Raw genomic sequence first — 21,453 nt, 5'->3', positions numbered from 1 at the left:
GTTGCTCGTGGCAAATACTCTGTCCTTTCACAGTTCAGTCCTTAATCTTCACAGGCTGATTAAGTGATTTTCTTCTGACTTCTACCGTTCTTTGTCCCAGAGTATAACAACATTAAAATACAGCAAAAACAGTAAAAAGTGTAAGCAAGAAATAACAGACACAGCTACAGGGAATAAATGAGGGAGCCTCTGAGGCGGAGGCACGGCAGCGCTCAGCACAGACAGGACACCCATCAGGGCTACAGACACAAGAAACTGTCAGATAAGGAATGAAATACTAGCTAATGGGGATTTAACACCTCAAACAAGTAAACTGTTACTTTCACCACTGGGGTGCTCTGTGCTCTTCAGACTAGGCGTGGATGGCACTGCAGAAAAGGTTACAGCAGAGCTCCACGGCGAGCTAGTGTGGTGTGCCCTGCTTGGGGCTCTGTGCATGCTTGTGGACAGAAGACTGGTAGTTTATGCAAGTGCTTCAGTACCACAAAGAGCTGCAAGTTAGTTATAGGGATTAAAACTGCTTACCAGGCTCCTGACAATCCTGGGAAATGACTTAAACCAAGAAATGTATGCCTCCAGGGAAATGGAGAAGGGCTTCAGCTGCAGGTCCTCTGCTGAAGTCAAATACGGAGAAGGAAGCCAGGCAGGTGCAGAGGAAGGCCCATGATGTCACCCTGCAGGCCAGCAGCAGCCTGTCCTTCAGCAGAAGGGGCAACATGCTGTCAAACAGAATCAGCCCCAGGAGGGAGTTACATTTGCAATGCAAAAAGAAGAGCAAAAAATACATTTGTACTGCAAATGTAACAGGACTGGGGAAGAACTTGGTTCTAAAATGATGTTAGTGGTGTCCAACTCACCTGAAAGTTGATACAGGGAAAAACCATGTGGCCATAAAAGGGATTTCATTTGTGATTAAGCAGACTGGTGTGGAATGACAAGAGGTAAACCAGATAAGCAGACCCTGAAGTGGTAGCACTCCATCCTCAGCCTTTCATAGAGCTGCTGTGCTCCCACTCCCCCGGGAGGCCGAGCAGAGCTCTGTCCCCACTGCCACGGGCTCTGTGGGGCACAGGCAGTGCCCGCTGTGCCACATCGTTGGCCAGCTCCCCCAGGGCTCTGCACCAGCAGCCTCAGCACGGATGGCACACATAGCTGGGCAGCTCACTGCCTTCTCTGCCCACGGCTCCTGATGGCTTTGAGGGGCACCTGTATGGCAACTCCCAGCCAACTGCCTGTGGAGGTTACAGGACTCCTCTCACTACCAGTTTTGCTTCACAGGCGTGAAACAAGATGGGTTAGGAGGGCTGCCTCTCCAAACCCTCTGTTATCTACCCTTCCCTTCAGGTGTCCGTGCAGAAGAGCAGAGCTGCTGCCTCTCCCTGCTGCCTTCAACTCCTTGGGACAGGGGCTGAGAAAAGCAAAGCCCAGTAAGCACTCCACCATCACTCACCCCGTTCCCCCAGGCTGCAGCCTCACTGGGCAGCGGAGCCCCCGGCACCCTGTCCTGGGGAGGAGTGAAGCAGGAGGGACCAGTGTGGCTGTGTTTGGACACCTTCATTTACAAGTTATTCAGAAAAGCAAATGAGTCAAGTTTCTAAAATCAGACCTATTTGGAAGGGAGAAAGCAGCAAGCAACCAGATGAGGAAAAGCAGATCAAAATATATGCCCAGAAGTATGATTTACTTACAGGGACACTAGAAGAATGGATTTTTCATGTACTTGAAAGGAGAACAGGAGAAATGACAACACACAGCTAACCTTAGAAAGGGAAATCAGAGCTGTATTAGTATATGTGACTGCAATGCAAAGCACTGGTTTAGCTTCTCTGCTGGCACAGATTTTTCGTGAATGGATGAGCTAAATCATCTGATTTTCCCAATTAACTGCTACATTTACTCCAGTGCAATTGACAAGTACACAGAGCTGCTTCCCTAACCACCCAGACATGCTACAAACTACACCAGAATCATCCAGAAAGCACTTTGCTCCTGCTTCCATTACTGACAGGAGCATCCCCATCAAGGAAACACAACACTCACCAGGTAAGCACTGGCAAAGCTCAGTCAAGGTGACAACTACCCACTTTTTGGGCATAAGATTTTGCTCATCATCATGAGCAGTCAGTACACCAAAGTACACAAACTGTCTCTCTCTTTTTTCCCCTCCCACCAAACAAACACACTCTAAAGCATAAACCAGTTCTTAGACAGGATCAATGTTATTTTTAGGCAGTGCTGCAATAAACTCTCAAACAGCACTCACATCAAATTAAAACCAGACATTATCTTCTAACTCATGAAGTCTTCAAACCAGCTCCGTGTCATTTTGATTTCAAGGGAAACTGGTTTTTGCATGCAAGTCCTGTTAAAGTGCTTAAATGCAATGACACAATGTGACTAAGACAAGGCAAACATTTGGGAAAACAGCATCATTTTCTTTTCAAACTGCTAATGAGCTTACAATGTCCACCTTGGGATTTCTGTATTGAATTTGGCAGCCAATGCATTAAGGAAAATTAGCACTTCGGAAGCTAAACAACAAGAGGAGAGATTCCAGCTCTGTGTACAGAATCTTCCAAAGGCTCTTCAGAGGAGGGTAATAAAAATACAGCATTAAATAAAGAAAATTGAGGCTGAGGAATAAAAAGTCTTGAGTTTAAAAGACAAGTCAGATCCTCCTGGACACAGGATGGCAAAGTGGTTTTTAATCAAAACAGAAAAGTCCATGGAGCTGTGCTGAGTGGTGAACACAAAACAAGGAGCAGCTAAAAGCACACCTACCAAAGCAAACTTAAATCCCCAGAGAGAAGGCTGGAGAGTTAGTTTGATACAAGTAGGAAGCATGCTCAGGAACGTTACAGCCAAACTAAAGGATTTGGTAAGATGAAACAGGTTTAATACATGAGTAACTACATCCACACCACCACAGGATCACTTCTGAGATGTTCCTAGTTGTCAAAAATAGAAGAGGATTCCAGCAGACTCGACCACAAGAGCATTGCATGGTCTTCACTGACACTGAATAAAGATGCCTGGGCCCATTTCAGGCTCTCTGCACTTGAATCTTTCATCAGAAGGGTGAACTCTGACTGCTAAAAGCACTGAGAGAGGCAATTCTCTGAATTTTAACTCTGTTTTAACCTACCAAGTATCTTCAATGGCTACATAAACAAGCAGGAAATTGTGCAGACATAAACATTCCTGACAACACTTGGGGAAACTGGGAGAAAACCACAGTCACAGAAAGAAAACTACTTTGTTTCCCCACCACCACCAAGATGTTAAACATCACTTCTCATAGCTCCTTGGCAAAAATAACTCATTTTGCAAATAGAAATGCAGGCAAAAGAAACGACCTCAAGCACTCCAGCTGAGTCTTACCTGACTTGTAGGTGAGTTTCAGGTGACCCTATATTCTTTGTCTTTATAAGGACACGTAGACTGCACCAAATTTTGGCTACTTTATCCTGGAAGGGACTAAAAAAGAGTAGTTAGTGGTAACCACATTCATCTGAACTTATGTTTGTGACAACAAAGGCTTGGGAGGTGGGGGGACTGTTGGGTTTTTACCCTAACACTGCAAAAAGACACTTGGCAGATACACATCATATATATATATATATATATGGATGGATGGATGGATGGGCTTTAACTCCTCAGCAATGGAAAGGTTCAATTAAACCATGTTCTAAAATAACTGAGAACTAGTTCTTCAGCACCACTGATTGCTGCTTTCACTCGTGAGAGGACACATTCTGTGCCAATACAGCTCTGAAAGTCGCTGTCCCTGACTAAACACTGGCAGGTATGAATCCCTCCAGACCTGAAGGCGCTGCGTGTACTGCCACACCTCGACATCCCTGTACTGCCTGCTAGCAATGAGAGTTAACCTCTAATAAACCCAGTCTACAGACATTAGCAGTTGTGCTAGGATCACTTTCAGAAGTCAATTGCTAACTACAGCTATCATGCTCCTGAAACTCATCCCCAAACAGCTGCTTGCCTCACAGCTGTGTAGGCATAACAGAGCGAAAGCTACTACCACCACCACCGAGCCACCTCCCTCTCCTGCTCACTGGCAACACAGAACAGGCACTTCAAATCTGCTGAGCTTTATGAGGGGAGGGAGGGACTGTTTGGCAGCACCAGCACAGGGCCTCTGCTCACTGCCAATACGCTTTTACAGCCCTCAGCATTCGTTACAGCTCCTGGGAGTGGGAACCGATTCAAAGAACCTGGTACACACAGCCCAGGATAAATTTACTGCACGTTGCTTACGAGGACAGTTTCTCATTTTATCGAGATTAGCATCCAGCAAGTCACTCCCTTGATCATCTCTCAAAATATTTGAGCTAATATTAGACTAAAATCTTCTCAGACACGTTGGCTATTGCCATTTACAAGGCTGCATTTTCAAACCTGGCACTGAACAAAAAGTGGAGTGACTAAAAGAATGTATTTGGAGACATGTCAGACAATTGACAAGGAATAGGGTCATTGAGGTTTTTTTGGGGGGGAGGGAGGTCTTTTGTGGAAGGGTTGTTTAGGGTTTGGGGTTTTTTTCAAATAAGCTAGCAGAGAAAACAGTGAGAACACACTTCTGCACCACTGTCTAAAGACACCACTATGTCTTTGGCACATCAGCATTAACTTGTGAGGAAAGAAGTGCCAGTTGTGATATGACTCATATCTAGAGATGAAACTGTAAGCATTTGCTTAAACCCCTGTAACATCAAACCTGAGGATTCAAAGCTTCCTTTTAGGGTTAAGTTTGAAGCTGAGGATCTGCTCTTAGAAGATTCTTAAGACCCTGATTCAGCAAAACAACAGGAACACCTCACTGTTACCTGGGGAATGGGAATGTTTCTTTTATCAGCGAGACTCCCGTGGCCTCAGCGGTAGGTACACGAGTAACTGCTTTACTGGATTAAGGCTGCAGCACTCATGCAGACATCTGCAGCCTCAGGAGAAGTAAAAACAGAAGTAGCCTACTGGAAAAAAAGTGTGGAAACCTGCACTGAAAAGATAAGGCGAGTCAAAAAGGATGTCGCAGGCTGCACCCAAAACACTGTGGTTTAAATGCTTTGTAAAATAGCGAATCCTGCTGCAAATAGCTGAGCTGAACAGAGGCTGGAGCTGTTAACTTTGAAGGTTACATCTTCTGACACTGTCAATTGCTATGGAATCTGTTGGAATGGAAAGATGTATGGACTGAAGGATGGGTTTGATGATGGGATAAGTGTTGTCTACTCGTATAATATCCTGGAAGATGCCAGCTGAGCTGGGGTTCAATACTGGATTAAATAACTCAAATTACTAGTTGCCAGCTCAAATTACTAGTTGTGTGGCGTGTCTCCCACATCAAATCCCTAAAGGTCATGATGAAGGTTTCTCAAGGGATCTAAGAATACAGAACATTTAGAGCGGGGGCGGGGGAGAAGACAACGTGCATGCATGCCTCAAAGAAGCCTCGCTCAATGGGAAAGAGTCTTCTGAGTACTTGCATCATTTGTTCCATGGCAGGAGAGCAGCCCGGCTGCAGCTCTTGATTTCGGACACAGGGCGGCAGCACTGAGCCCTGTAACCATAGAATCGTAGAAACACAGAAGCAGAGAACCAGAGAGTCATAGAAACACAATAAAAAAAGCCACCCAAAAAGCCACCCAAAAACATTGTATAAAAAAACACTAAAAAAGCCACCAGAAAGCCACCAGAAAAGGACTAAAAAAGCCACTAAAAAAGACATTATTTTAAAAAAGCATTGTATAAAAAAGCCATTAAAAAAGCTACTAAAAAGCCACTAAAAAGCTACTAAAAAAGCCACCAAAAACCACTAAAAAGCCACAAAACACTAAAAAAGACATTATTTTTAAAAAAGCGTTGTATAAAAAAGCATTATTTATAGAAGTCATAATTAAAAAAGGCATTACTAAAAAAAGGCATTTAAAAAGACATTAAAAATGGGGAAGGAATATGGCAGGAAAAGTGCCGGCAAACAGCAGGAAAATGGCAGATCAACTCTATCAGATTGTACTCCATCAGACAGAGTCTGTCACTTTCAGATGTGTGCATACAATACATACACAAAGTACTCAGACAGAAATCCTGTAGGATTCAGATGTGTGCACACAGCAGATACAGCACCATACTCTAATTACAACACAGAGGTTCTGTACATTTGAGGTGTGTGCACACAGCATATCAGCACAGTACTCTATCAGAGAAACACTCTGTACGTTTCAGGTGTGTGCACACAGCAGGCTCAGCAGAGGGCTGGGATTACAAGACAGAAATCCTCTAAGTTCCAGAGAAGCTGACACAACAGATTCAGGGGAGGACTCTATCAGAGAGAAACTCACCAAGTTTTACCTGTCTGCAGACGTTCTCAAAGCCTCCAAACCCACCATCAGAACACACAAGCAGAAGCGTCCTGGGGGCAAAAGGAGCTCCCTCGGTAGCAGCAGTGGCTCACATACCCCTCGTCACACCTGGCACTTCTGAGCCACCCCTGGGCAGGGGAGGGCTGAGCACTGCACTTTAACTTGCCGTGCCTCCTTCTCTCAGTGTAGTCACTGCTTTGACATTCTCTGCAAATGTTTTGCTTTGTCACTGGCCAAGCTGCAAACATGCCAGCAATATATCCCGGGAGTTTTCCTCTGAATTCTCATCGGCCAGTGACCCAAAACGACGGCACGGCCTCATTGCAACGTTTCGATTGGCTGCTGGAGCGCCCGACGCCGCTTTGTCACTGGCAGCGGCTCAGCGTGGCGGCGCCGCATCGCTGCAGTACTCACGCGTCACCACCTGGGGGCAGAAGAGAGGGCGGCAGCACCGAGCCCTGAAACACTGAGTCACAGAAACACAGAAACACAGAACCAGAGAAACACAGACCAGAGAAACACAGACACACAGAACCAGAGAAACACAGACACACAGAACCAGAGAAACACAGAAACACAGAACCAGAGAAACACAGACCAGAGAAACACAGACACACAGAACCAGAGAAACACAGACACACAGAACCAGAGAAACACAGAAACACAGAACCAGAGAAACACAGACACACAGAACCAGAGAAACACAGACACACAGAACCAGAGAAACACAGACACACAGAACCAGAGAAACACAGAACCAGAGAAACACAGACCAGAGAAACACAGACACACAGAACCAGAGAAACACAGACACACAGAACCAGAGAAACAGACACACAGACCAGAGAAACACAGACACACAGAACCAGAGAAACACAGAACCAGAGAAACACAGACCAGAGAAACACAGACACACAGAACCAGAGAAACACAGACACACAGAACCAGAGAAACACAGAACCAGAGAAACACAGACCAGAGAAACACAGACACACAGAACCAGAGAAACACAGACACACAGAACCAGAGAAACAGACACACAGACCAGAGAAACACAGACACACAGAACCAGAGAAACAGACACACAGACCAGAGAAACACAGACACACAGAACCAGAGAAACACAGAACCAGAGAAACACAGACCAGAGAAACACAGACACACAGAACCAGAGAAACACAGACACACAGACCAGAGAAACACAGACACACAGAACCAGAGAAACACAGAGTCACAGAAACACAGACACACAGAACCACAGAACCATAGAAACACAGAACCATCGAAACATAGAAACACAGAGTCATAGAAACACAGAAACACAGAACCACAGAACCAGAGAGTCATAGAAACACAGAACCACAGAACCACAGAAACACAGAACCACAGAACCAGAGAAACACAGAACCAGAGAGTCATAGAAACACAGAACCAGAGAAACACAGAACCAGAGAACCACAGAAACACAGAACCAGAGAACCACAGAAACACAGAACCAGAGAAACACAGAACCAGAGTCATAGAAACAAAGAACCAGAGAGTCATAGAAACACAGAAACACAGAACCACAGAAACACAGAACCAGAGAAACACAGAACCACAGAACCAGAGAAACACAGAACCAGAGAGTCATAGAAACACAGAACCAGAGAAACACAGAACCAGAGAACCACAGAAACACAGAACCACAGAACCATAGAAACACAGAACCATAGAACCATAGAAACACAGAACCAGAGAACCACAGAAACACAGAACCAGAGAAACACAGAACCAGAGAGTCATAGAAACAAAGAACCAGAGAGTCATAGAAACACAGAACCAGAGAACCACAGAAACACAGAACCACAGAACCAGAGAAACACAGAACCAGAGAGTCATAGAAACACAGAACCAGAGAGTCATAGAAACACAGAACCAGAGAACCACAGAAACACAGAACCACAGAACCATAGAATCATAGAAACACAGAAACACAGAACCATGGAATCATAGAAACACAGAATCACAGAACCACAGAACCATGGAATCATAGAAACACAATAAAAAAAGCAACTAAAAAAAGTCACTAAAAAAGCCACTCAAAAGCTACTAAAAAGCCACTAAAAAAGCCACTAAAAAGCCACTTAAAAAGCATTAAAAAAACCTGCGACTAAAAAAACAGCTAAAAAGCCACTAAAAGAGACAGTTTAAAAAAGCATTGTATAAAAAAAGCCACTAAAAACTGTCACTAAAAAAGCCACTAAAAAGCTACTAAAAAACCCACTAAAAAGCCACTTAAAAGCCACTAAAAAAGACTAAAAAGCCACAAAAATCCACCAAAGACATTATTTTTAAAAAGCATTGTATAAAAAAGCCTCTAAAAAAGTCACTAAAAAAAGCCACTGAAAAGCTCACTAAAACAGCCACTAAAAAAGTTACTAAAAAGCCACAAAAAAACCGACAAAAAAAGCTACAAAAAACCCACCAAAGACATTATTTTAAAAAAGCATTGTATAAAAAGCCACTAAAACCTGTGACTAAAAAAGGCACTAAAAAGCTACTAGAAAGCCACTAAAAAACCCGACTAATAAGCCACAAAAATGCACCAAAGACTTTTTTTTTAAAAGCATTGTATAAAAAAGCCACTAAAAAGTCACTACAAAGCTACTTAAAAGCTACTAAAAGGGACACTAAAAAAGTTACTAAAAACCCACTAAAAATGACTAAAAAGCCACAAAAAACCCAACAAAGACATTATTTTTAAAAAGCATTGTATAAAAAGCCACTAAAAATTGTGACTAAAAAAAGCCACTAAAAAGCTACTTAAAAAGTCACTAAAAAGCCACTGAAAACTTACTAGAAGAGCCACTAAAAAAGTTACTAAAAAGCCACCAAAACCCACTAAAAAACTACTAAAAAGCCACAAAAAACCACCAAAGACATTGGTTTTAAGAAGCATTGTATTAAAAAGCCACTAAAAAAGTCACTAAAAAGCCACAAAAAAACCCACAAAAAATACTAAAAGGCCACTAAAAAAAACTACTAAAAAGCCACAAAAAAACCCACTAAAAAAAGCCGGTCTTCAAAAAGGGCAAGAAGGACGCTCCAGGAAACTCCGGGCCTGTCAGCCTCACCTCCATCCCTGGAAAAGTGATGGAACAAGTCATCCTGAATGTCATCACTGAACATATGAAGGAAAAGATGGTTATCAGGGGGAGTCAACGTGGCTTCACCAAGGGGAAATCCTGTTTGCCCAACCTGATGCCTTCTATGAGTGCGTAACCAGCTGGCTGGATGAGGGGATGTCACCTACCTTGACTTCAGCAAGGCTTCTGACACTGTCTCCTACAACATCCTCATCAGAAAGCTCAGGCAGCGTGGCTTGGATGGGTGGACAGTGAGGTGGATGGAGAGCTGGCTGAATGACAGAGCCCAGAGGGTGGGGATCAATGGCACAGAGTCCAGTGTGAGGCCTGTGGCCAGTGGAGTTCCACAGGGAAGGGTTCTGGGGCCAGTCTGGTTCAACATCTTCATCAAGCACCCGGATGAGGGGACAGAGGGACCCTGAGCAAGTTCCCTGCTGGCACCAAACTGGGAGCACTGGCTGATTCCCCAGAGGCTGTGCTGCCATTCAGCGGGATCTCGACCGGCTGGAGAGTTGGGCAGAGAGGAACCTCCTGAGGTTCAACAAGGACAAGGGCAGAGTCTTGCAGCTGGGAAGGAACAAACCCTTCACCAGCACAGGCTGGGGGTGACCTGCTGGAGAGCAGCTCTGCAGAGAGAGACCTGGGAGTGCTGGTTGATAATAAACTAAATATGAGCCAGCAATGTGCCCTCGTGGCCAAGAAGCCAATGGCAGCCTGGGGGCATCAAGAGTGTGGGCAGCAGGTCAAGGGAGGTTCTTCTCCCCCTCTACTCTGACCTGGTGAGGCCTCATCTGGAGTCCTGTGTCCAGTTCTGGGCTCCTCAGCTCCAGAGGGACAAGGAACTGCTGGAGAGAGGCCAGTGCAGGGCCACCAAGATGATCAGGGGACTGGAACATCTTTCATACGAGGAAAGGCTGCGGGACCTGGGGCTGTTTAGTCTGGAGAAGAGGAGACTGAGGGGGGATCTTATTAACATGTATAAATATCTAAAGAGTGGGTGTCAGGAGGTTGGGACATCCCTCTTTTCTATAGTAGCCAGCAACAGGACAAGGGGTGATGGGATGAAGCTGGAACACAAAAAGTTCCACTTAAACATAAGAAAAAACTCTTTCAATGTGAGGTGAGGGAGCCCTGGCACAGGCTGCCCAGAGGGGTTGTGGAGGCTCCTTCCTTGGAGGGCTTCAAGACCCTTCTGGACATGTTCCTGTGTGACCTGATCTAGGTGACCCTGTTTCTGCAGGGGGGTTGGACTGGATGATCTCTAAAGGTCCCTTCCAACCCCTACCATTCTGTGATTCTATGATATTTGACCTCTCCTCCTGTCTTCAGCCTATTCCCTCCCTGTGCCTTGGCAGCTCACCATGTCAAACTCCTGGACAATCAAAGAGTCGGGCAGGGGATTTCCATCAACATCCCAAATGCACCTCCTCCTGCTGTTCCAGCAGCACCTGTACTTCTAGAAGGAATTTGACACATTTCCTCCAGCTGCAAGGAAATCTGGGTGGTGTTGAGTTGGTTGTTACAGCAGAAGAACAGCAGCATGGCTGAGTGCAGTGTGAGCTTGTCATGTCGTGTTTGACCTGGAGGGTGTTAGCACCAAGCTGAGAACTGTTTGCTAGCGAGGAGCTGGACTTTGTTCAGGGCAAGCCTCCTTCCCCCACCCCTAGTGATTTACCCAAGGGGGAGAATACTAGTTTTAGGGTGTTTTACACTCTTTTCCTTCTTTCAGGAATGAAAAATGGGAATGGGACTTTCCTGTGTACTTATTCTAACACTGACAGTGGCCCAGCAGGCTGTGTCAATGAGACTGAACTGGAACATGAACCGGAGCAGAAGGAAATCCCCTGGCTGGACCAGGGCTGGCTGATGGAGATCAGCCACACTTGATGTGCAGATTTATGCCTCTTTCTCCTCCACTGAAATTTTCAGTGAGACAGAACAAATGAATGGACGCCTCCAAACCTTGCTGAGTGAAGTCTCAACTTTTTATTGCATCAGGGCTGTGAAATGAATGCCATGCATGGAAGAGGTGAGTCAGCAGAGCCCACTCTGCAGTCACAGGCCACGTGTGCTGTGCTGGACGTCACAAACCCCACGTCAGGAAGCGCAGCTGCACGAAGCCAACGCTGGAACAACATCCACAGAGCAGCACATAGCAACTGTGAGTGCCAACAAGACACTGAATCTAGTTAAGGGAGAACACTGCAGCTTTAAGGATCACTTGTAGCTACTTTTGATGATCTGAAAAAACACTCCCCCAAAATAACAGCGTAATTAACTCTGCAATTGCTCTGGAGGAAGAGCTCAAGTTCTCTCCTGCCCTGCCTCATTTTTTTTCGCCTTTTTTTTGATTTCCAGTGCTCTGTGTTGCTGTTGCAAAGCTGATGCTCAGCACGTGCCCCACTGCACCGTGCTGCAGCTTCTCTCTGAGTCCCAGGTGCAGCTTTGCCCTGCATTCGGATTATCGTGTTTGTGACAGTTTTACACGTTTTCCTCCTGGTTTACAGTTTGTTTTGGAGTTAAATGACTGAACAGAAGCCTACACTCCTTGGGAAAAAACAATCACTCAAACCAAACCAAAGCAAAGAGGGTCAGAAGACACCAATGCCTGGAAGAGCACGGACAAAGGGCCACATGGTGTCTGTCAGCGAGCAGGAGCTGCAGCCATGGGCTGCTGGGCTGGGAGCTGCACGAGTCCACAGCGCTAAAAGTGAGACTTGGGACGTGCCTGGGACTGTGGGGAACTCAAAAAGAAATCAGATCTGGTTCTGAAGCTGGGAGCAGGAGCAACTTTGCCTCCACAGGGGCCTGGATGGTGGTGGGGAGTGACAGGCTGCTTCTCTGACCTGTGACTGGGCACTTACCAGTCAGGGAGGGGCTGAGGATGTCTTGCCTTGGAGCTCTGAAACTACGTGAGGTGCATGTTTACTTTCACCTCATCACACGATTAATGCTCAAGATGGAAGTTCACAATTCCTTCTGGACATGGATGGTGTAAAGGACAGATGCACACCACCACAAAGCCCCAGCGCTCAGGCAGGGCAGGGGAGAGCACGGGGCCAGAGCAGAGCTTAGGGCACAGACTTTGCCACCAACAAATAAAGCTGTTCAGCTTCGAGAGCCAGAGGGTGCCTGGGAGCTGGGCTGAGTGGTGAAAGCTGCTGGTGTGGGCTGATGGTGAGTCTCTGCAGGTGGCTGGGTCTCGCTGTCAGCTGCTTTCTTCAAAGCTGCCGCTGCTGCTGCAGGAGTGGAACCTCATGGTGCTCATGGGATCCGACACGTAGCCTGAGAGAGGCAGAGAGAGGGTCACACGTGGCTCAGCGTGGCTGTGATTCTCCCTCACCTTTCCCTGCAGTGTTGATGGCAACAAAACTGTGTGTGTATGGGTGTGGGACAAATAGGCACAGGTCACATTGACACCTTTTTACTGGCTGCAAGTTTCCACTGAGTGTCATCTGCTGAGGAAAATGTGAAGTAGGAAGCAAACAGACCCTGTCAGTCATGCAAGTCACAATAATCAAACACAAAGCATCTTCGGTGACAGACATAAAAATCTCAATGTTTTAACAACACAGTGGGTTTCACATAAAAAAACCCACCACAACCTTTTGCCCTTTCAACTAGAGCTTTGGAGGGCTCAGAAAAAGCATTCTGAGCAGTGGTTTTAAAACATGTAAACTCTTGGCTCTACCAACAGAAAGCAGCTGCACTATTTCCAATGCACTGCTCCAACTGTGCCAAAGAAACCGTTTCTCCTTTTCCAAGGGCTCCCATTCGTCTTATTTTACTATGCTAACAGTGGAGCCAACTCAGATTCCTTGAGAACTAGGCATTGTACAGAGATGAGCAGATGCTTGGAAACAAGAGAGCGGAGAAACCAGAAGGTGAAAGCTTTCTGGGGTGCAGAGTGGGCTGGGAGAAGGATGAGAACATTACTAAGGCTCCTGCATACCTAATGTCCATTAGACACAGCTGCACAGGCTCTGTTGATTGAACAGTGCTGATCAGAGCATCCCTTTGCTGTAACCCAGAAGCAGCCCTGGTTTACCTCATCTCCTAGTCAGGACACACTATGCTTTGAAAGCTGCCACCAAAGTTTTTCCTTGAGGGAATCTCACTCACATCCTAAATGTGCTGGGCCTTAACACTGCAGCTCTTCTCATGGGATGTGCCCTGAATACTGGGAGGTGAAGGAATGTCACTGCACAAGGAACAATGCCCTGCAATGTCCCTGTGCTGCCATGTAACACCTCAGGGCACAGTTGTTCCCTCGTGTTGTGGGACAACTGCTGTGCCCTGAGTCTCTCAGAGCCTTGGCTGCACTTGGGACACTTTGGTGGCTCTTGCAGCTGCATCATGAGCTTCTGTGCCACTGTCTTGAGAGGTGTGGTGAGCAAGGAGATGCCAAATCAAACTATGTGTGCACACCAGTCTTTCATTTCACAGGCTATACCTTTTCCTTTGGGCAGTGTGAACCTGCCCTGTGTGAGTTCACAGCTTTCAAGGTCCTGTTTAGCTCACAATTTGTGACAGTTCCTGTGAAAAGCAGGTGCTTTGCTTTCACTGAAGAGCTCAGGACTGTGCTGACTTGTAGAGCTTCTATTTTCAAACACTCGAGTGAGGAAAGCTGTTCACTGTCACGAAGGCTCTTGCAGAAATGGGAGCAGGATGCTTTTGGGGCTTTTAGTGAGAAAGGAAAACAGTGAATACATTTCTCTGCTGCTCCCAGACTCTGAGCGCAAAGGGATAATGGAAAACATTAGGCAAAAAGAAAACAAAGAGGAAGATAGAAATGGACATGAATGGGGAGAGACAGCAGTGAAATTGGTTTATGTGGCATAAATAAAGAGTGCAAATATGTGCCATTATTAGACCAAGCACTCTAATAAAATGGGCTCAGGGCTTCTTGTCTTCTGGGTTTCGACTCTGCACTGCAATGGCTTGGTCTCGCTGCAGGACTGTGAAGCCTGGGGTGCACACAGAGCTGTGGCTGGGCTGCAGCATGCTGTGCTGCCCCTCAGATGCACATCCTGGTGATGCCACAGGCCTCGACTTCAAGCTGCATAAGGCTGCTGAAATGGAATGTTTGGCAAGGAGCAGCTTTCCCAGTCCTGTTGTGTGTAGCAGGCAGGATCTTCACTTTCCTCTGCACCACCCTGACCTTCTCCATGGTTGCTTGGCCAGTGCTTGGCTGTGGTCAGGCTGACCTTGCTATCCTAACCAGCAACCTGCAGGTCTGCCTGTGCCCCCTGTCTGGGCTCCCTTCTGTGCACACTGTGGTTCAGGGAGCAGAAATATGTGAAAATAAATCTTGGGAGCTCATGAGTGGAGTCTGAAACTGTTCTTTAGTCCTACAGCTTAAATGCAGCTGTGGAGAGTCTGTTATCCACTGGCCCTTCATTCTCTTTTTCTCCTTTTTAACATAGACTTGAGAAACCCTCTCCAGCCTTGCCTAGGTGATCTTACTCCAGGAGTTCACTGAACATTTCTGGCTTGTTCTTTTTTTCCCCTCAAGTACCTAATGAAAGCTGTGCCCTGAGGAGCTGCTCTCTGCAGCTGTGGAGTCCACATACCACAAAGTTTTTGTCCTTTTTGTTCAGCTGCAAAGGTCATTACCTCACTATTCATTATGACAGCAACACTGCTGTTAGCGTTGTACTCAGTAAATATTTACACGACCAGGTTTTCTCTTTCTCTCACCCAACGTTCAGAGCAGGGGCTCAGCGCAAGAGTCATGCTGAGGCCTGTGCAAAGGTGCTTCAGGCGGGACAAAACACTGAGTTCTGGTGACAAAACGGGTTGGAAAGTGGCAGAAAATGGAACAGATGCCAAGACAGGAGTGAGAAGGCCCCAGGGCAGAGGATGGCAGCAAACTCTGAATGAAGACAGCAACACTGTGAAGTGAAGGGATCCCATCAACACAGCTGGCATGTGCACATATAGAACAATAGATGGAAGCACAGAGTGCACAGAAGAACCTATTTCCCTTGTCCCTACTCCACAGGGACAATGGAGGCTTCCTCAGCAGAGCACAGCACCCTCTGCCCTCAGCACCTGAGATCTGCAGCAGCCTGCAGTGACCAGCAGCCTCCTCGTGACACTCTTTGGTACCTCAGGAAACTGTAGCTCTGTCTGGTTAACCACAGACAGGTGCTCAGAAGAGTTGACTGCATTAACTCACCATTCTTGTCAATTGGAGGGTACTGGAAGTTTCTTCTCATGTCATCCAAAGACAGACCCTGAGAAGGGTGCTGCCCAGTGCTGCAAGTGAAATAGGTGTCTGTTTAGATAAGACTGATAAAGTCACATCTCCCAACCATAAGAACATTTTCTACAGAGCTGGAAGGAAAAGACAGTAACATGAAATAAATCAGCCTGATGCCCAGCCACTGGCATTTGCAGCAACCAAAAGCAAGGAAAAGTTATGAACCAAGAACATGGATCACATGCATGCTCACATTTCATCTGCTCTCAAAGTGACCTCCCTCAAACGTCCCGTTTGGGGCTTCACAGCTCTTTGTATGGTGCAGTTCTAGCCATCAGTCTGGGATCCGTGGGGTGCATTTTATGCATCACTGCTAAACAGGTTCCTGCAAATGAGTTTCTCTGGCAAGGAAGAGCTGAATTCTCACTGACCAAAGCCACTGTCCTGCCAGCAGGTTGTTATCCCTGATCCTAAGCGGCTGTCACACACACAACTCCTCTGACAGCTCCTCTCAGCTTACAGGCAGACAGAAAGCAAATACACACACAAATAGCCCAAACTGTCCTCATTTAGCCCTTAGTTCATTTATTTTCCAAGAAGAGGAGCATTCAGAAGAATACAGCCAAGGATAATGGTTGCAGTGGCAGAGACGATGGCGCTGGGAAGCCTCAGAAGAGTTTAGAGATCTGATGCAGAGCCCAGATGCATCAGACCATGTCTGACACTATTGGAAGACTAAAGGAGAGCCACTAGATTTATGTGCCCCAGGAAAATAACACCTCAGTGTTGTGCCTGAAAAAGAGGCTCTTTCATTTGGGTTGCCTTTGCTGAGTACGCTTGTGTCACCCTCGAGAAACCTTTCAACTAAAAATACCATTAGCCACAGTTCCTGTGCTTTGACACTTTTCACGGACCAGATGGAGAGCACAAAGCTGAACACAGCTTTTTTCCCCCCCAACTTAATTGGATGCTGTGGATATCATTTACCTCACAATATACAAAAAAGCCCTAGGGTCTGTCAGGGAGCTGGTGTGGTGGGGCTCGGGGGTGTCCTGGAGGGGCTGCCCCTCGGTGGCTGCACATTTCAGTGTCCTGTGCCCTCTGCACTGCTCCCACTTCCACTCCCACTGGACCTGTCACCGCTCTACCCACTCAGGTAACAGCCAAGCTGTGCCTCCAGCACACGCGGCTCCTCCCCCAGCGCCCCGCACAGCCGCCAGTGCACAGCAGCGTGTCACCGGGCTGTGGTTTGCTCTGCTGTTCCTCTTTCTGGCTGCTAAGTGGTGCTAAAGGCTAAAGTTTAGTCTAAAGTGCTCTGCCCTTCTGGCAGAGATTGAGAGCTCCCGCGAGCCCATCCCGCATAGGCGCTGCTGTACCGCACTGTGAGCCCATCCCGCATAGGCGCTGCTGTACCCGCACTGTGAGCCCATCCCGCATAGGCGCTGCTGTACCGCACTGTGAGCCCATCCCGCATAGGCGCTGCTGTACCGCACTGTGAGCCCATCCCACATAGGCGCTGCTGTACCGCACTGTGAGCCCATCCCTCATAGGCGCTGCTGTACCGCACTGTGAGCCCATCCCGCATAGGCGCTGCTGTACCGCACTGTGAGCCCATCCCACATAGGTGCTGCTGTACCCGCACTGTGAGCCCATCCCGCATAGGTGCTGCTGTACCCGCACTGTGAGCCCATCCCGCATAGGCGCTGCTGTACTGCACTGTGAGCCCATCCCGCATAGGCGCTGCTGTACCGCACTGTGAGCCCATCCCTCATAGGCGCTGCTGTACCGCACTGTGAGCCCATCCCGCATAGGCGCTGCTGTACCGCACCTGTGAGCCCATCCCGCATAGGCGCTGCTGTACCCTCACTGTGAGCCCATCCTGCACAGGCGCTGCTGTACCCCACTGTGAGCCCATCCTGCACAGGCGCTGCTGTACCCTCACTGTGAGCCCATCCCGCATAGGCGCTGCTGTACCCTCACTGTGAGCCCATCCCACATAGGCGCTGCTGTACCTCACTGTGAGCCCATCCCGCATAGGCGCTGCTGTACTGCACTGTGAGCCCATCCTGCACAGGCGCTGCTGTACCCTCACTGTGAGCCCATCCCACATAGGCGCTGCTGTACCTCACTGTGAGCCCATTCCGCATAGGCGCTGCTGTACCGCACCTGTGAGCCCATCCCGCATAGGCGCTGCTGTACCGCACTGTGAGCCCATCCCTCATAGGCGCTGCTGTACCGCACTGTGAGCCCATCCCACATAGGCGCTGCTGTACCTCACTGTGAGCCCATTCCGCATAGGCGCTGCTGTACCGCACCTGTGAGCCCATCCCGCATAGGCGCTGCTGTACCGCACTGTGAGCCCATCCCTCATAGGCGCTGCTGTACCGCACTGTGAGCCCATCCCGCATAGGCGCTGCTGTACCGCACTGTGAGCCCATCCTGCATAGGCGCTGCTGTACTGCACTGTGAGCCCATCCCACATAGGTGCTGCTGTACCGCACCTGTGAGCCCATCCCGCATAGGCGCTGCTGTACCGCACTGTGAGCCCATCCCGCATCGGCGCTGCTGTACCCCACTGTGAGCCCATCCCGCATAGGTGCTGCTGTACCGCACCTGTGAGCCCATCCCGCATAGGCGCTGCTGTACCTCACTGTGAGCCCATCCCGCATAGGTGCTGCTGTACCGCACCTGTGAGCCCATCCCGCATAGGCGCTGCTGTACCGCACTGTGAGCCCATCCCGCATCGGCGCTGCTGTACCCCACTGTGAGCCCATCCCTCATAGGCGCTGCTGTACCGCACTGTGAGCCCATCCCGCATAGGCGCTGCTGTACCGCACTGTGAGCCCATCCTGCACAGGCGCTGCTGTACCCTCACTGTGAGCCCATCCCGCATAGGCGCTGCTGTACCCCACTGTGAGCCCATCCTGCATAGGCGCTGCTGTACTGCACTGTGAGCCCATCCCGCATAGGCGCTGCTGTACCCTCACTGTGAGCCCATCCTGCACAGGCGCTGCTGTACCCTCACTGTGAGCCCATCCCGCATAGGCGCTGCTGTACCGCACTGTGAGCCCATCCCGCATAGGTGCTGCTGTACCCTCACTGTGAGCCCATTCCGCATAGGTGCTGCTGTACCCTCACTGTGAGCCCATCCTGCACAGGCGCTGCTGTACCCTCACTGTGAGCCCATCCCGCATAGGCGCTGCTGTACCCCACTGTGAGCCCATCCTGCATAGGCGCTGCTGTACTGCACTGTGAGCCCATCCCGCATAGGCGCTGCTGTACCCTCACTGTGAGCCCATCCTGCACAGGCGCTGCTGTACCCTCACTGTGAGCCCATCCCGCATAGGCGCTGCTGTACCGCACTGTGAGCCCATCCCTCATAGGCGCTGCTGTACCGCACTGTGAGCCCATCCCTCATAGGCGCTGCTGTACCTCACTGTGAGCCCATCCCACATAGGCGCTGCTGTACCCTCACTGTGAGCCCATCCCGCATAGGCGCTGCTGTACCCTCACTGTGAGCCCATCCCGCACAGGCGCTGCTGTACCGCACTGTGAGCCCATCCCACATAGGCGCTGCTGTACCTCACTGTGAGCCCATTCCGCATAGGCGCTGCTGTACCGCACCTGTGAGCCCATCCCGCATAGGCGCTGCTGTACCCTCACTGTGAGCCCATCCCGCATAAGCGCTGCTGTACTGCACTGTGAGCCCATCCCGCATAGGCGCTGCTGTACCTCACTGTGAGCCCATCCCGCATAGGCGCTGCTGTACCCTCACTGTGAGCCCATCCCACATAGGCGCTGCTGTACCTCACTGTGAGCCCATCCCACATAGGCGCTGCTGTACCCTCACTGTGAGCCCATCCCGCATAGGCGCTGCTGTACCCTCACTGTGAGCCCATCCCGCATAGGCGCTGCTGTACCCTCACTGTGAGCCCATCCCGCATAGGCGCTGCTGTACTGCACTGTGAGCCCATCCCGCATAGGCGCTGCTGTACCTCACTGTGAGCCCATCCCGCATAGGCGCTGCTGTACCCTCACTGTGAGCCCATCCCGCATAGGCGCTGCTGTACCCTCACTGTGAGCCCATCCCGCATAGGCGCTGCTGTACCCTCACTGTGAGCCCATCCCGCATCGGCGCTGCTGTACCGCACTGTGAGCCCATCCTGCACAGGCGCTGCTGTACCCTCACTGTGAGCCCATCCCGCATAGGCGCTGCTGTACCGCACTGTGAGCCCATCCTGCATAGGCGCTGCTGTACCCCACTGTGAGCCCATCCTGCATAGGCGCTGCTGTACCCCACTGTGAGCCCATCCCTCATAGGCGCTGCTGTACCGCACTGTGAGCCCATCCCGCATAGGCGCTGCTGTACCGCACTGTGAGCCCATCCTGCACAGGCGCTGCTGTACCCTCACTGTGAGCCCATCCCGCATAGGCGCTGCTGTACCCCACTGTGAGCCCATCCTGCATAGGCGCTGCTGTACTGCACTGTGAGCCCATCCCGCATAGGCGCTGCTGTACCCTCACTGTGAGCCCATCCTGCACAGGCGCTGCTGTACCCTCACTGTGAGCCCATCCCGCATAGGCGCTGCTGTACCGCACTGTGAGCCCATCCTGCACAGGCGCTGCTGTACCCTCACTGTGAGCCCATCCCGCATAGGCGCTGCTGTACCCCACTGTGAGCCCATTCCGCATAGGCGCTGCTGTACCCTCACTGTGAGCCCATCCCACATAGGCGCTGCTGTACCCTCACTGTGAGCCCATCCCGCATAGGCGCTGCTGTACCCTCACTGTGAGTCCATCCCGCACAGGCGCTGCTGTACCGCACTGTGAGCCCATCCCACATAGGCGCTGCTGTACCTCACTGTGAGCCCATTCCGCATAGGCGCTGCTGTACCGCACCTGTGAGCCCATCCCGCATAGGCGCTGCTGTACCCTCACTGTGAGCCCATCCCGCATAAGCGCTGCTGTACTGCACTGTGAGCCCATCCCGCATAGGCGCTGCTGTACCTCACTGTGAGCCCATCCCGCATAGGCGCTGCTGTACCCTCACTGTGAGCCCATCCCACATAGGCGCTGCTGTACCTCACTGTGAGCCCATCCCACATAGGCGCTGCTGTACCCTCACTGTGAGCCCATCCCGCATAGGCGCTGCTGTACCCTCACTGTGAGCCCATCCCGCATAGGCGCTGCTGTACCCTCACTGTGAGCCCATCCCGCATAGGCGCTGCTGTACCTCACTGTGAGCCCATCCCACATAGGCGCTGCTGTACCCTCACTGTGAGCCCATCCCGCATAGGCGCTGCTGTACCCTCACTGTGAGCCCATCCCTCATAGGCGCTGCTGTACCCTCACTGTGAGCCCATCCCACATAGGCGCTGCTGTACCTCACTGTGAGCCCATCCCACATAGGCGCTGCTGTACTGCACTGTGAGCCCATCCCGCATAGGCGCTGCTGTACCCTCACTGTGAGCCCATCCCTCATAGGCGCTGCTGTACCCTCACTGTGAGCCCATCCCACATAGGCGCTGCTGTACCCTCACTGTGAGCCCATCCCGCATAGGCGCTGCTGTACCCTCACTGTGAGCCCATCCCGCATAGGCGCTGCTGTACCCGCACTGTGAGCCCATCCCGCATAGGCGCTGCTGTACCCTCACTGTGGGCCCATTCCGCATAGGCGCTGCTGTACCGCACTGTGAGCCCATCCCGCATAGGCGCTGCTGTACCGCACTGTGAGCCCATC

The 21,453-nt window shown here is 49.9% G+C and overlaps 1 protein-coding gene across 1 annotated transcript in view; it reads right to left on the bottom strand.

The window, feature by feature from the left end:
- Positions 1 to 12,716: 12,716 nt before the first annotated feature.
- TNNI3K (TNNI3 interacting kinase) overlaps positions 12,717 to 21,453 on the bottom strand; it is a 67,848-nt gene continuing 59,111 nt past the window's right edge. Inside the window, exons 24-25 of the mRNA XM_062004153.1 lie at positions 15,690 to 15,769; positions 12,717 to 12,793 (exon numbers count right to left, since the gene is read on the bottom strand). Coding sequence (XP_061860137.1) covers positions 12,717 to 12,793; positions 15,690 to 15,769 — 157 coding nt within the window. The remainder of the gene's footprint in view (positions 12,794 to 15,689; positions 15,770 to 21,453) is intronic.

Source organism: Colius striatus, chromosome 10, assembly GCF_028858725.1.
Source record: "Colius striatus isolate bColStr4 chromosome 10, bColStr4.1.hap1, whole genome shotgun sequence".
Taxonomy (NCBI): Eukaryota; Metazoa; Chordata; class Aves; order Coliiformes; family Coliidae; genus Colius; species Colius striatus.
Note: the sequence above shows the minus strand (reverse complement) of the source record. Positions and strands in the feature narration are given on the sequence as shown.